The 14,931-nt window shown below is 37.8% G+C and overlaps 1 protein-coding gene across 1 annotated transcript in view; it reads right to left on the bottom strand.

Moving 5' to 3' along the window:
* The window catches only part of LOC140244297 (DISP complex protein LRCH3-like), a 120,364-nt gene that overhangs the window by 25,784 nt on the left and 79,649 nt on the right, over positions 1 to 14,931 (bottom strand). The window contains exons 7-8 of the mRNA XM_072323941.1: positions 6,539 to 6,650; positions 5,661 to 5,894 (exon numbers count right to left, since the gene is read on the bottom strand). Of these exons, the coding sequence (XP_072180042.1) occupies positions 5,661 to 5,894; positions 6,539 to 6,650 (346 nt within the window). The remainder of the gene's footprint in view (positions 1 to 5,660; positions 5,895 to 6,538; positions 6,651 to 14,931) is intronic.

The raw sequence follows: 14,931 nt of genomic DNA on the forward strand, positions 1-14,931 counted from the left end.
ACATTAGCAGCACTATCCACCATGTGACTACAGTGTATGTAGCAATTTACAGGATTTTCTTTCACACCATAATTGATAACGCCACAGGGTCTATAGTACTTTTCACTGCTTTCACTAACTTTCACTGGTTGTTGTGCTCGGCGTTGATCAGTCATTGGGTGCGTTCGAGCGCTCTAAAGCGAACCAAAGCGAACTGAACTAAAGCGTACCGTACCGTACCATGCCAATTTTGGAGCGTTCGAGCGCTCTGTGGAGAAAGCGTACTCATGAGTTATTTTTAGAAAGGTCACGCTTGTTTGTAGCAAGAATGTCATTCACCCCTGGCGCTTGAACTACTTACAGCTGTCCAGAACAAAGAGAATGATGTTTTTGCATTGTGACGTATGCGCATGATACGCGCATGCTTTACAACGAACTTTTGGTACGCTTTGGTACGCTTTTGGAGCACATCGGGAAGTGGTCCACTTTTGGCTCGGTACAGTACAGTACGGTACACTTTAGGAGCGTTCGAATGCTCCTCTGGCGCGGGTACGGTACGGTACAGTTCGCTTTAGGAGAGCGCTCGAACGCACCCTCTGTGACGCACATACCATTCACATCTTTTCTTGTTGGAAAATTTTAGAAATATAGCGGTGATACCCTTATTGCATCATACTCTTTTTGTACTTACCTTTCATACTGTCATTTTCTGTTTAAATTGTACAATAGACATATGATTAGGAAGTAGTCATTATGGAACTAAAACCCCCATGAAAAGTTTTGTGGGTGACTATGTGCAAAAGGTACAAAGTGTGTCCATATTAGATTCTAACTGTAAATGTCGACAGAACCAGAGGAAAAAGCCCAAATGCAACTTGAATCTTTAATTATAAGAATTAAAAGTGTTCCTCCACACATCAGCGTTTTGTTGTCCCCCCCCCCTTTCAATCGTCTTATCAATAGCAACTGCATGTTATGCTAATGACATTAATGTAATGTATCGCATATCTTATGAAAAGTTTAATGGAATATAGTAAAATGAAAATAAAATGGTTGATAAACAGTAGTGACACAATTATACACATCACCAGTAGAAAAGCAAAATAAGGATAACGCAATCATTCGATAATCGGATATGAAAAATGTAACTCTCCATTTTTGGGTCAGTGCTTAACATTGTACAGTAACCACTGAAGACGTGCAGCAATGTCTTATCACAGCTGGCAAACTCAGAAAAATTATTTCACAAAACATGTGCATATGCACTATTAAATAAAGATTTCATACCTCCCCCACTCCCCCCCCCCCCCCCCACACACACAAACACAACTACTCCAATAATGTGTCTATCTTTGGTGGTCAGTCATGCACTTTTTATGTAAAGAAAAGAAAATATTTCAAATATAGTATCGAGTCACGCCTTCAAATATTCAGGAAAGAGGATGTACACAACCAATTTTGGAGACTTATGGGTGGCCGTGATACAGAAATGAATTTGCAATTTGAAGCAATATTTTTTGTTGTTTGTTTCAAATTGAATTCCATGAGATAATCATAAGAGAATTTTAGATGAAAACAAAGTAAGAATCTTATTTTGTCACAAAATGAATTGCAAATTTGTTCTCTTTTTCCTCATTTCTACCTTCCCATATCATTTTGCAAAATGTCTTTCAAAAGTCTTGGAAAGTCCATTGAATGTGGCAGGGTGCTTCCGCAGATAACAAAATCATGTCTGTTCAATCGAATTAGACGAGACGTTCCTGAGAAAATTTCTAAAAGACGGAGAGAGGAAAAAATGACTTATTCTAGTCACAATGCCTAAATGTCAGCCTCTGCTCTCTCCTCTTTGTACTGAGTGAAAAAATGTAGATAGCCTGGGCCCTGTCTTAAAAAACTTGCAGTGGAAATCAATTTCAAATCTCCTGAAAGCTGCAAATAATGGTATTAAAGTAACTGTTATGATTAATTCAATCATAACTTCCTTATGAGGTGGATTTGCAATCAATCATAAAGTTACAATTGATTTGGGGACTTATGGTTGATTTGAATCAGTCGTAACTCTTGAAAAGATGGAGCCCTGAAGGGCATTTCCTGAAGCATTTTGTCCGACAAATTTGTCGGACAAATTTGCTCTCAGCCAATCAGATGCAAGGAGTTCAGTAGCTTGTAACAATTTGCCAGAAAAAAATATCAGACAAAATGATTCATGAAATGCCCCTCTGATCTGTCTGCTAACCAAAGTCTGTAAAATATGACTGGTAACTTCCTGCCAATAGCCATTATATCAAAGGCTGAATGCAGGCAATCAAGGCCAATTTGCTTTCAAATAATCACATAAATCCTTCAAAAGTTTGTTAAAAGGTGTAATCTTTTTAAATGTGAATACAGGATATATTATATATATATATATGTTTAGTCACGGTGCATACACGTACATGCAAAATCATACTGAAATCATCTAGAGTAGTGCATCAGGCATTTTTGAAAGAAAAATAATATAATAATAGAAATAATAGAAATAACATAATTCATCAAAATTATTAATATTAAGTATAACAAAGGTCAAATTTGTTATATCATCATAAAGAGTCATTCCAAAATATAATACAGGGTTATCCTGTTAGTTACTTTAGTAGTGCATTTACTTCATATATTACTTTGGAATTGCATTATAATAAAGAATCTTTAAGATGAAGATGTATACCTTGAAGAAGTTTGGATTTTGAATCTCGAAGAATATAAGTTCATCATCCTATGACAGAATAATCACAATCAGGTCATTTCAAAAATAATTTTTTTCAGTGATAAATAGAGACAATTTCACAACAGTCCATGCTATGCTTTCAATGGATTCCACATCTTTGTAATAATCAATTGTCATGCTTACATTCACTTTCTATATGACGAAGACATTTAATAGTATAATGATAACACTTCTAGAGCACTTTGTTGCCTTGTTGAATACAAATGGCCTTCTCAGCATGAATTATGAACTGTTATCATCAGGTTTCCATGGAAAACTGATTCATCAAACATTACTGAAGTTCAACTTGGCCAAAAAGTAGTATGTGTACTTCTAGAGTAAAATGGCATACACACACTAGAGAAAAACACTGTTTCATTTCTGGATGAAACTGTCAAATATGTAAATATTTTCTTTTCCAAACACAGATGTTTTGTAAACGTCACATATACGAACACGTTGGTTAAATTCTACAAAGTGCTGAACACGAGACACTGTGCACACAAGACACTGTGCTCACACATTCATGCATTGTGGTGAGATTAACACATTCATTACCAATACACATACACTGTATAATAGACGATGTGTTTGGACAGATAACTACACCGACATGCACTGCTGTTTACACCTGGTGTCAAGTCAAAATTTGTATAATACCAGATTCTAAGAGTCACCACAACTAAAAGGCAACAAAGAAGGTCTCTTCTTTAAGGTTTCTTCTTAAAGGTGTGTTATATGAAATGTCGAAATGAATAGTAGTTTCCCTTCATTAAAAGTGAACACTGCGTTGTACCTTTGCAGGTACAACAGGTCATATTCATAGTCATATTCCGCTTGCTGCGATCCAACATGACTGCCTATTAACAGGCAACTGAAGTTGATGGTTGGGCAAGTAAAATGTGAATAGTTCTGGTGGTGGTTGGGCAACTTTTATCTTAATTAATACACTCTGCATTTGCCTGGGGGAAAAATAATGAAGAAGGATCGCTCACACCGCAAAATGAAGCAAACGCACGTGTTCATCTTAAGAAAATGTAGAGGGAGAGGAATGAGAGACAGAGTGAGCAAGACGAGGAGGGAAAGAAATCTGCCACAAAAAATATATGGCAATCATCAAACTTTGTAATTCTTTGCTTCCGATGTGGAAGCAACTTTTCGATCTGGGAAACCAGTTCTGTCATCCGCTTGCCCGAACAGCAATCCCCAGAAAACGATCATAATTGAACAGCCCTACGCCAGAGCACAGAGCTGCACGGAGCTGCAATTAATGGTGGGAATTCCCGGGGCGGGAGAAGTTGAGCAAGAATGAGCCGATTGCAGACCTCCTACCCTTTCTGACTGAAAAAAAAAAAAAATAGGAATGATTTGGCTCAAAAGTAGCAAAGAAAGAGCAATTCCCACAGGAGTGCGTAGGAAAATTGTCAAGGAAAAATAGGAAACTCCTAGTGAAACAGGAGTTGGGAATGGTCAGAATTCAGATTCTTCCTTCCGAATTCAGAATGGTTGGGAGGTCTGCGATTGTAATGTTTTATCGATGCTTGCTGTTATCAGCTGCACATGGGACAATTAAGATCACTGGATGTACTGGATGTGTGATGTGGCAAGGGATGAGAGTAAAAGGAATGGGGGCAGGGAAGGGTGGGGAGGGGAAAAAGAGGGGCAGGGCGGGGGCAGTATGAGGAGCAAAGCTGGCCTGGTCGCCTCTGACGAAGACTTCCCATCATAGTGACTTTAGTACAAACACAGCAACTGCCTATTAAAGCCACAGCAAGCTTCTGAATTTCTACCTGTTGCCATGTTTTCCTGCAGCACAGTCATAAAGCTGAAAGTGCGTGCACACATGTATGCAGGGCTCGACATTAGCAATGGCCTGGTGGCGCAGGGCCACCAAAAAAAAAAAAAAATGTCAGGCCACCAAATGTCCAAAAAAGCTATCTTTTGATGGCCCCATTAGGCAGCTAAGATTCACTATGAAATTCTATGCTTCCTTTTATTTTGGGCCCTCATACTTTCATATTCATAGATTTCAGCGGCCACAAGAGAAAACAATTAGTGTCGAGCCCTGGTTTATGTATATGTCTGACTGAAGGATCTGAAGTTAATGAGGGTGGGCGTCAAAAAAAGCATGAGGCTAGGACAGGTGACTCTGTTGGCAATGACTTGGCCAAATGATGTGGGAGGTAGCGGGAGTGAAATATTATTATTTTGCACTGGGAGAGGAGCATTGTACTCTTAAATCTGGGGTCACCAATCAAACAGGAAAGACCTCTCTCTGTTGAGGAACTTCATCCTGCCGGTGGAAAACTCTTTTCAACATTTAATTCTTTTTCATTCTGTGACTAGTGAGATCGCTGAAATATCAGTGATGGCAAGTTGGCTGTTTTGAAGCAGGGGAGCAATAACAGCATAGATTAATAAGCTTTCCTCTTTTCTCTCTTACGATTCATATGAATGGCACAATTTATGTGGTTTGAGACACCCTGCAATTTACTGCTTATCACTCGAGGTGCACCCACAGGTAAAACAAGGTCAAATTTGTATCAAGTATGATCTCAGGCATATGGATCTTGCTATCTCGCACGTGGAAGATCAAATTATTGTGTGGGTGGGGCAAACCCTTCCATTTCGGATTACTGCTGGTCGAGAAATTATTTAATTTTTGGCTCACGTAATCGAACTGTTGCTAAATATTTACCACTGCACAAAATGCATCCATGATAAAAGAGAGAAAAAAAAAAAAAACATGATGCAGAGAAATCTGATGATGCTTCAACGAGTGCTTTTCACTATGCTTTTCGTCATCCACCGCAATGCTCGCAGGATTATTTTTCTCTTTTTTGCCATTTCTCTCTGCAGCCGCAAAAAAATTTGCTCAGCATTCCATGCCAAAAGAGAGAAGGAAAACTGGTTCACCGATACATACATGATCAGTCACCTTAGTAAACGGGTCGACGTCGACCAGCGTCGGCGTCTGGATGGGGCTCTGCGTGGGCGTCACCCCGTCCTCTTCCTCCTCCTCCTCCTCGTCGCCGGCGTCGATGAAGTCGATGTGGTTGTCGTTGGGCTTGAAGGTCCGCGCCGTGTCGTTCACGAACTTCTGCTGCCTCTTCTCCTTCTGCTGTGACGCCCTCTCAGCCAGATACTTCGCTTCCTCATCCTCTGTGCTTGGCTGCAAGAGGAGGAGAGTTATGGAGAGTTGCTATGGTAACAAGCGAGTATCAGACTTTTTTTTTCAGGGTCCTATCTACATGAATTCACTGGTAATCAATAGTACTGTTTCCCTTCCATCGTGAAGAAGTTTACAGCTTTATCACTCTCAGGATAGGTCTCAACTGCTTATACCTCTGTAATATACCAGCTTATGAAAGGAGTTGCAAGCTATAATCATTATCTACAAAAGGCGTAAACTGTGAAAAGTAGTACCGGTAACTATAATTTGAAGCAGACTGGACTACAAGAAAACACAAAAAAAGGAGTGACTTATACTTATAGCAAGAGTTCCTACACTTAGCAAGCCTTCATGCCCTCAGTATGTGTTCACACAACAGATGAAACAAAATATGGTGTACCATCGCACAACCACTTTACTACAGTAGCGTATGAGGAAGTTACACATTAGCCTAAAACTGTATGTACAGTACATGTATTTCATTGAACATGCCCTTATATTGCACATAATGATTGTGTATTTTTAATGCGCCACTAAAATGCCTTTGCACATTACAAAAATTGTGCAATCTATCTTCCTTTCTTCTGTCAGTTTCTCCATGATATTTTCCCCCCCTCCCATTTTCGTCGACAACTCTTCTGTACCTCTGAAGATGACCATCTCTTGTCCCCTTCCAGGTAGCCCGAGTCGGCCATTTTGATTCCGGTGCCCAGCTCCCGTATCTTGTGGTTGAACAGTGAGATTTCATCCGCCATGCTGGTGAAGAAAGAACCACATAAAATGCATACTTATCAGACGCAGTGACAAGAAACCTTAAATATCAATATTTTCCAAACCGACATTTGAGAGCAAGAATAAACTGTTATTCAGACAGAAATCAATACATTTGGGGAATAAAAGGAATAACTTCATTCAAGATAAGAATAACAGGGGGAAAAAATAATAATTCTCTACAAAAGTAAGCATTTGATCTGGGTCATGTTAGGTTTATGCATTTAACTATACAATAATAATATTAATGTGGGAGGGATGTGTGTAACTCAAATTTATAGTTTGAACAAAAGCATCAAATCATCATCTAGTACAAATGCAAATAATGTTAAATTCAGATACAACTAATGCTAAAGAAACACAGAATATCAAGCACAGGATTCGTAAATGCAAGCAAAATATAGCAACACATAATTCAACAAAGTCACTCAATCTATTGTTAGAAATTCACAGTATTGCTTTAACTTTACATTACAACACATTTGGTTTAAGACTAATCATAAAACACCAACATGCCACAATAAAATCTCTTTGAATTCCATTTCCAACATATTCCTGAAATAAAATGAACAATTTCAGCTGCATGCAAGATAAACAACCATTATCTCAGGTTTAACAAGGGCCATATAATGTACTTTTCTTCTTTTTTTTTCTTTTTCTTTTTTGCTGGTTTTGGCAGAAATAAGAATCAACAAATATTAAAGCACCCATAAGTTATTTCTTTTATACAATCACACAAAATGTAGTTAAAAAAAAACAAAAAAACAAAAAAAAAACAAACACACACACACACACACACACACACACAAACTTTCCAGAGGTTGACAAAAATTCAAAGATCTTAACCATCAGGTCATACAGAAATCTTCTATTAACATGATGCATTTAGTTATGATCATCAGTCAATATATACTAAATGATATTATGTATGTGTTTGTGAGGGATTTATATAGGCATTCCATGAAGGTGTTTGGGAATCTATTGTGTAGCAGTGTTTTCAAACTAGTTCAATGTAAGTGTACACTCTTGACAAGTCTATAAAAATATTCTCACAGCAGTTACATTGTATTTGCCATTTGGTTTTATATTTGGTGCATTCTCTTCTCTACTTAGTTTTACAAACTTTGGCTCTACCATTCCTTAAAAAAAAACAAAAAAAAAAACAAACAAACAAACACCCAAATCCAAATCAAAAGGTCAAAAGCTTTGTCCAAGCTCTTTAAAGGCATAATTTACCATTTGCACATGAAACAAAAACCCAGCATTAGTGCTTTAAAATAGTTCTAAAATGTGAGTTAGGGATAGAAACAACCACTGTAAAAATTTGAATCCTTATAATCGAGGTTACGTATTGTTAAATACTCAAAATGTGAACAATAGGTATAATAAAAATGTTTCCAGACTAAACCGTCTACAGTTATGGTTGAATGACAAAAATACTGATATCTTCTTTTATTTTAGGCTTCACTGCGAAAATTTTATATGGTAGAATGTTTTTGTGATACAACAGACCTACACTTATGCATCAAATGTGATATCTTGAAAATTTTTCAAATCACTGCTCCCAAAGGTAAACTAGACCTTTAACCTTACTCCAAGCCTCAATCTTGGTCTTCAAGTGATACATGTAACTACCTGTTGAGTTATATCATTCAGAAAACAAAACAAAACAAAACATGGAGGAAAAAAATTTTAAAGACCAAATGGCAAGTAACTTGCACTCAACCAAAATAATATAAAATATTGGATCTGTTGATTTGTAATGAAGGTGAAGATATCATAATGTATAGGTGCAATGTATGAATCATGAATGTCAAATAGATGAAGTATGCTTTAATTGACTTGATGTTTCTACATGATGTGACCTACTGATGATCTGAAATCAACATCAAAGACATTGGTATATATAAGTTTGATGATCTTCACTTTCTCATGTCAGTTATGTGAATCAATGTATGTTAGACTGTAAAAGGAGAAGGATTGTTGAACACCAGTATCTCATGCATGGCACTGAGCAATGCTTGGAGATCGTGTTATCAAGATGACTCAAATTCCAAAGATGGGAATACTAAATCCTGTGCAAGTTGAGTTTTAAGGGGGAGTTCCCCCAAATATACATGAATGCAGCAATATTAACAGAACACATTACTGCAGCTAAAGGAAAATGGGACAATCTGTTCAAAATTTATGTAATTTTAAAGTTTTGGTACTGTCAATGCTGGATGAGAAGACTGCAATAGTTTGTGATGTCACTGCATAATATCGTAACGATATGAAAATATAAAGGCAATTCCACAAATTTTTCTTTCTTTCTTCTTGTGGTACACATTTCTTTGACTTGTTTCTGACATATCATGTTAAGGGTAGTGTTATTAGTTCTGGGCCACGTTTTATCAAAAGATGAAATCGATTTTAAATTTCCTTACCACACAGGCTGCCATAGACTTACAGTTGAAATCAATTATATAATCAATTTTAACTCTTCATAAAACAGGGCCCTGGTTTAATAGTCTCTCGATGGGCAACTTGCGAAGCCATGGTATCACTACCTTATTTTATTTGAATACATGGTTACTATTAATATCCACTCTTTTGTAAAACTGTGAGAAGCTTAAATGCCATCACTTTCATATTCCAAGTCTGATGACACCTCTTTCATATTATCTGTTTGATCTTATTCCATTTATCAATGCCGACTTGAGCATGGTATGAAATTGTATGTTAAAGTGCTGAGAAGGTTGGTACTTAAGAGCACAAGTTGGGATTACAAACATGCAACAGATATCTGTAAGAGGACTCTAAGATGCAAATGCGTATGAGAGAGGCTTTCATCATATTTTTTTTTGGGGGGGGGGGTGGGGGTAGGTAGTTTTCCCAGGGTGATAGTGCCAAGTAAAATATCAATCAGTCAAGAGCAAATACCAATCTCGAGACATTCCAGATGAATTGCGCCGACTCTCTTTTTTCGGCCATGCTAATTACAGCCCAGCATGAGTGCAGGATAATTGCTTGTACGGCGTCTTTGAAGAGCAAAACATAATGTGCAATACGATAGACAAGCTGCCCGCAGTATGTCAGAGGAACCCACATACCAAAGCATGCACTGAACATTTTCCACCTCATCCGTCTGCGACGTCCTCGCAGTAAACTAGCATAGCAACCCAGTAAACTAGCATAGCAACCCACACACCGAGGCACTCCTGTACATTTTTTTTTCCCTTACTTCACACATCTGAATTACGCAGGCAATAGTTACTAGTTACACCATGACTGCTATAGCAACAACAGTTTTTAGATACATGCAATTCCACAAACCTCATTTTGTGAACAAAAACTAGCATAGCAACCCAGTAAACTAGCATAGCAACCCACACACCGAGGCACTCCTGTACATTTTTTTTTCCCTTACTTCACACATCTGAATTACGCAGGCAATAGTTACTAGTTACACCATGACTGCTATAGCAACAACAGTTTTTAGATACATGCAATTCCACAAACCTCATTTTGTGAACAAAATACAGAGGAGGCGCGGGGCAAGGTAGGCAGGTTTATGTGCATCTTGTGTAATGAATGAAATTGAGGGACTTTAACTTTGAATATATGATAAAATAACTCAAATGTTTGCCACTTTCTGGTATAAATATAGACAGGGCCAACAAGTATGTGATACATGTGCAAATGTGTAATGCATGAAATTTCACCCACTGTAGCCCTAATGGATAATGAAATAATTCAGATGTTTGCCATCCTGTAAGAATATTATTAAAGAAATATTTCCATGAGCAGCATCTAAATTGAAAAGTATTCCTTCATGACTGGAAATTAATATTTAAAAAAAAAAAAGGGGGGGGGGAGTTATTTCTACAGAATGTGAGGTCAAAACGATATAACCAGCAGTAAACATAACATGTGGGCAACACTGAATCAAATGCTGAATGCTTCTGCCAGATATGAGACGAAAATGTTTCTCCAGGGGCTATTTAATAAATCAGTGTAAACATGACGGGGCACAACTCAGCAAATGAAGTAATTAGTTGTACTGCTTTGCAATTTACATGGGCTTTGCGTTTTGACACAGCAGGTCTTCACTTTCAATTTCTCAGTCTGACTTCGGGGAGCCCCGTGCTGACAAACTTTTTTTTTTTTTTTTTTTACATGTGGGCCATTCCCACAGGAGGTAAAGCGAGCATCAATTAAATCCAAATTCTGTCGAATTATTCCGGCTCTGATTGGGGGTCATACGCCAGCACAACTCTTTCTAACCCTGCCTCAGCCCCTGCATAGTCTACACAAAGCAGACTCGTATCAATTGCACAATTGTAAACATGAAAAACTCACAGGTCTGTATTTACGTTTGTGTGCTGATCTACAAATGTAAGCCAAGATCTACATGTTCTACAGCGTGGGGGGGGGGGGGGGGGATGAGGACCAGAAAAGGCTGTTTTACGTAATGGATCCTTCTGTTTCATGATCTGCAGTATTACAAGCTTAGCACAATGCTAGTAGCATGATAGAAATCAAAACACAGCTGAATTCCTTTGTGCCTTATGGAATGATGTACCACTCACACGATCCCTGTGGTACAAATATCATCAATCACACATAACATGTCTTTTAAGTTTCTGGTCTGAAAGGGTCCCTGATGGCACAGTATGAGCTTTGAGGAAGTTCATAAATCATATCTTTATTACTACACAGCTTATCACAACTCTATATCTGGCCGCAGGGAATCATACCCACTCACGATGTATTTCACTACAACATGTTTTTAATAGCCAAAACTGAGCTACAAGCAAAGTGCTGCACAGGTAGGTCCTACATATGGGTGGGAGCTAACTCCTTTCATCACCATATGAATGTAAACCAGCACATTTGTACAATGTTATCCCCACATAGCCAGGATGTGAGATACCAAGAGTTAATGGGGAATTTTGTTAAAGTCCTCTCATTTTCTTTAATTTGTTACACTGCTGTGATATCATACATTACCACATGGAGTCCCCCCCCCCCCACCCCCACCGTGAGGAGAACACATTTAATTAAACAAAACTTTTGTTTATCAATATGTTCATTCCCAACTTTGCATGAATTCTCCGATTTCCCTCATGTTTAACCAAGTATTTCACAAAGTGCTATATAATCCCTCACTCAACCTTATCCATACATGGTATATGTTCAATTTTCAAGTCATCTTCCCCTTTAACACACAGCTTGAGACAATGGCTATGCATCAGAAGCATGTGGTAAAATGTCTCCGCGCCGAGCCGCGCTGCGCCTCGTCGAATTATTGCACATTGTGAGTCCATCGCCGCTGACGACGCTCTCCTTCTCTCGCCGTCTGTCTGAGAAAAGATCGAGGCAGATGGGTTTCACGGCGAGCATGACGAGCCATCCATGAGCGATTAGCGCTATGGTGTCGCAGACTGAAGGCAGGGGGGTGGTACAGGTTATTATTTTCATTAGGAGGGATCTTTAGGTGCTGTGGGAATTGTCTCATAGTCAGCTAACTTCTTTTCATCATCAAATCACTTATGGATTATTGTCGTAATGGTGGCAAGGGCACTTTTGTGACAACTCTACCATGAATATTGTTGTACTTATTTCTGTTATCAACATCAATGTATTATGATGATGATTATTATCATTATCATTATTATTATTATTATTATTACCATTCTTATTACTATTATCATTATTATCATTATCATTAGTATCATTATTATTATTATTATCATTATTATTATCATTATTATTATTATTTTTTTTATTATTATTATTATTGTTATTATTATCATTATTATTATCATTATCATTGTCAACATTAACATCATTTTCACCATCATCATCATCATTACCTCCGCCAAGGAAGGAGGTTATATTTTCATCGGCATTGGTTAGTTTGTTTATTGGGTGGTTAGTTTGAGAGACACAAATATGAACATAAAACATACATAGTGTTTGTCATCTAAGCCACAGCATAACACTGAACATATTCCTGCCCCTATTTCATTGTCGCTATTTCCTAATGATTGTACTTTTATATCTTGTTTTGAATTTATCCCAAATCCAGAAAAAAAAAAAAGAATACAAATTATTATCACTGAAATTGTTAATCTGCTTCCTACAAGTAATTTTGAGGAACAAATGAAATGTAAATAAAACAAGAAGTTGTCTATCAAAGTCAGTCTTAACTGCAGATATCATATGTACATAGAATGTCAAGTGCATTGTAGAGGTGTTGGGAAATGAGAGGGTTTATGCATTGACTAAAAAGGAAGTGTTAGTGAGTCTCCAGTGCAGAGACTAATCCCGAGGCTCTGATGGCTTTCCATGCTGGAAGTCAACTAGATGGGTTGGCGAGAAGGGCAAGAGACTGAAGAGGTTTCAGACTGTGAGAAAAACTTGTTGGTGAAGGTGTCTCAATAATTCTTCGAGTTCATGCCAGTCGAAGTTATTTGTGTCGTGTCTGAAAGCAAACTTCTGATTTTGATCATCTCTCTCCAAAACATGATTTTTCAATTCACATTTGGCTAGTCTTGGTCCTAGGCTGTTTTCCAGTCAAGTTTTGTTCCATTCTGGTCGTGCAATTTGTAGTTTAAATGTTTACACCTTTAGATCAAGTTTAAGAGATGGAGTTAAGTTCAACCTTGTATTCACTTTTGTTATAGTGCAGTCATGGTGTAAACATACATGTATGCGGCTGTAATCTTGTACTTAATAGACATACCTTGGCATTGGGAGTTGCTAGTCTAATTTATAGGCCATGTAGTTTGCAACATATCAATTATATGATATTACAGGATGTCATTTAGGGAGCTGTTATCAAAAAGACTCAGTTTCAATACCTGAACACTCTGTACCTTAAACACATTTTAGAAATATGGTTACAAGCTTCTTTATTTTTAAGTGCGAAATGCCTCTGTGGCGAGTTTGGGAGACGGTTCCTAAACACTCCCCCAGATGGGACTGATGTGCACATTAGACTAATCCATTCTGACTGGATAAGACCCCCTCAAAATCCATTGAGTTGTCCCCAATACATTAACCAGTCTCTAGTCTAACGTCAAGGCTACATGAGCTTATAATACCTTTTAAACTTGAATTTGGAATGAGGTGACCATGTATTTTCCGATCAGGGTGTTAAAAATTTCCTTTCTGATCAACTAAAAGGTGGTCATTTTGCATGAAATTATAGACTTTATCTTACAAAAACATTTGAAAATTATGTCAATTTTGTTGTATTTGCGCAAAGTTTAATAATATAATTACTCTAAGTATACATTTTAATAACATTGCCTTCAGAGTTGAAGCAATGTGTCCATAGAAATCTCACTGATAAGATTTAGAGTTAGAAAGTGAGACAACCCCATCCTTAACCTTCCATCAATGCGAAAAGCTGTCCAAAAATTACACACATTCCTCAAATATTTGATCAAGCACTATAGCATGATTGCATTGCATCTGAAAGGCTATATTCATCTTTGCAGGTAATTCAGATAATGGAGTAACCATGGCAACCAAACAACAACTCGATAAATGGGACTTCCCTCTGACTTGGTTTAAAGGCCATCTGTATTCTTAGCGCATACACCTGTACATACATATAATTGGAGAAAACCAGAAAAAGCATTTGATAGAAAAATATTCAATAGAGAGAAGTTGAGTAACACAAAGGGAGAGGCATATAGAGACAGACAGACCAAAACACAAACAGCTACAGGCACACAGACAGACAAACAGACAGTCAGATGGACAGTTATACATACAGAGACTGTCAGACAGACAGTTAAAGCCACAGAGACTGACAGTCAGACAGAGTTACAGACATGGACAGACAGACAGACGGCTACAGACACAGAAACAGACAGCTACAGACAGAAAGACAGACAGAGAGCCGGAGACTGAAGGCAACATAGAATAGATGCCTCATTAGATCAGAATATCTTTTCTTTTTCTGTTTTCTTTTTTAAAGGAGGGACAGAAAAACAGAGAGAACAGAAAGAAAACTCGTTTGACAAATGATGACATACATAAATGGCATCCCAGGGTACCAAATAAAAATCAACCAATTTGTTGAATTATTCATTTTTTTAAAAAGGTTGTAACCTGCGTGCCAAAAAGAGGAAATTATTTTGGTGCAGGAGCTTGCGCGCATTAGCCACTGCACTGCACTGCACTGAAGCACACGCTAGTGGTATAACAGCGTGCCATGCACGCATAGTATAACATGCAGTGGCATGGGAATGACTATGTACACGCACAC

Source organism: Diadema setosum, chromosome 21 (assembly GCF_964275005.1).
Source record: "Diadema setosum chromosome 21, eeDiaSeto1, whole genome shotgun sequence".
Lineage (NCBI taxonomy): Eukaryota > Metazoa > Echinodermata > Echinoidea > Diadematoida > Diadematidae > Diadema > Diadema setosum.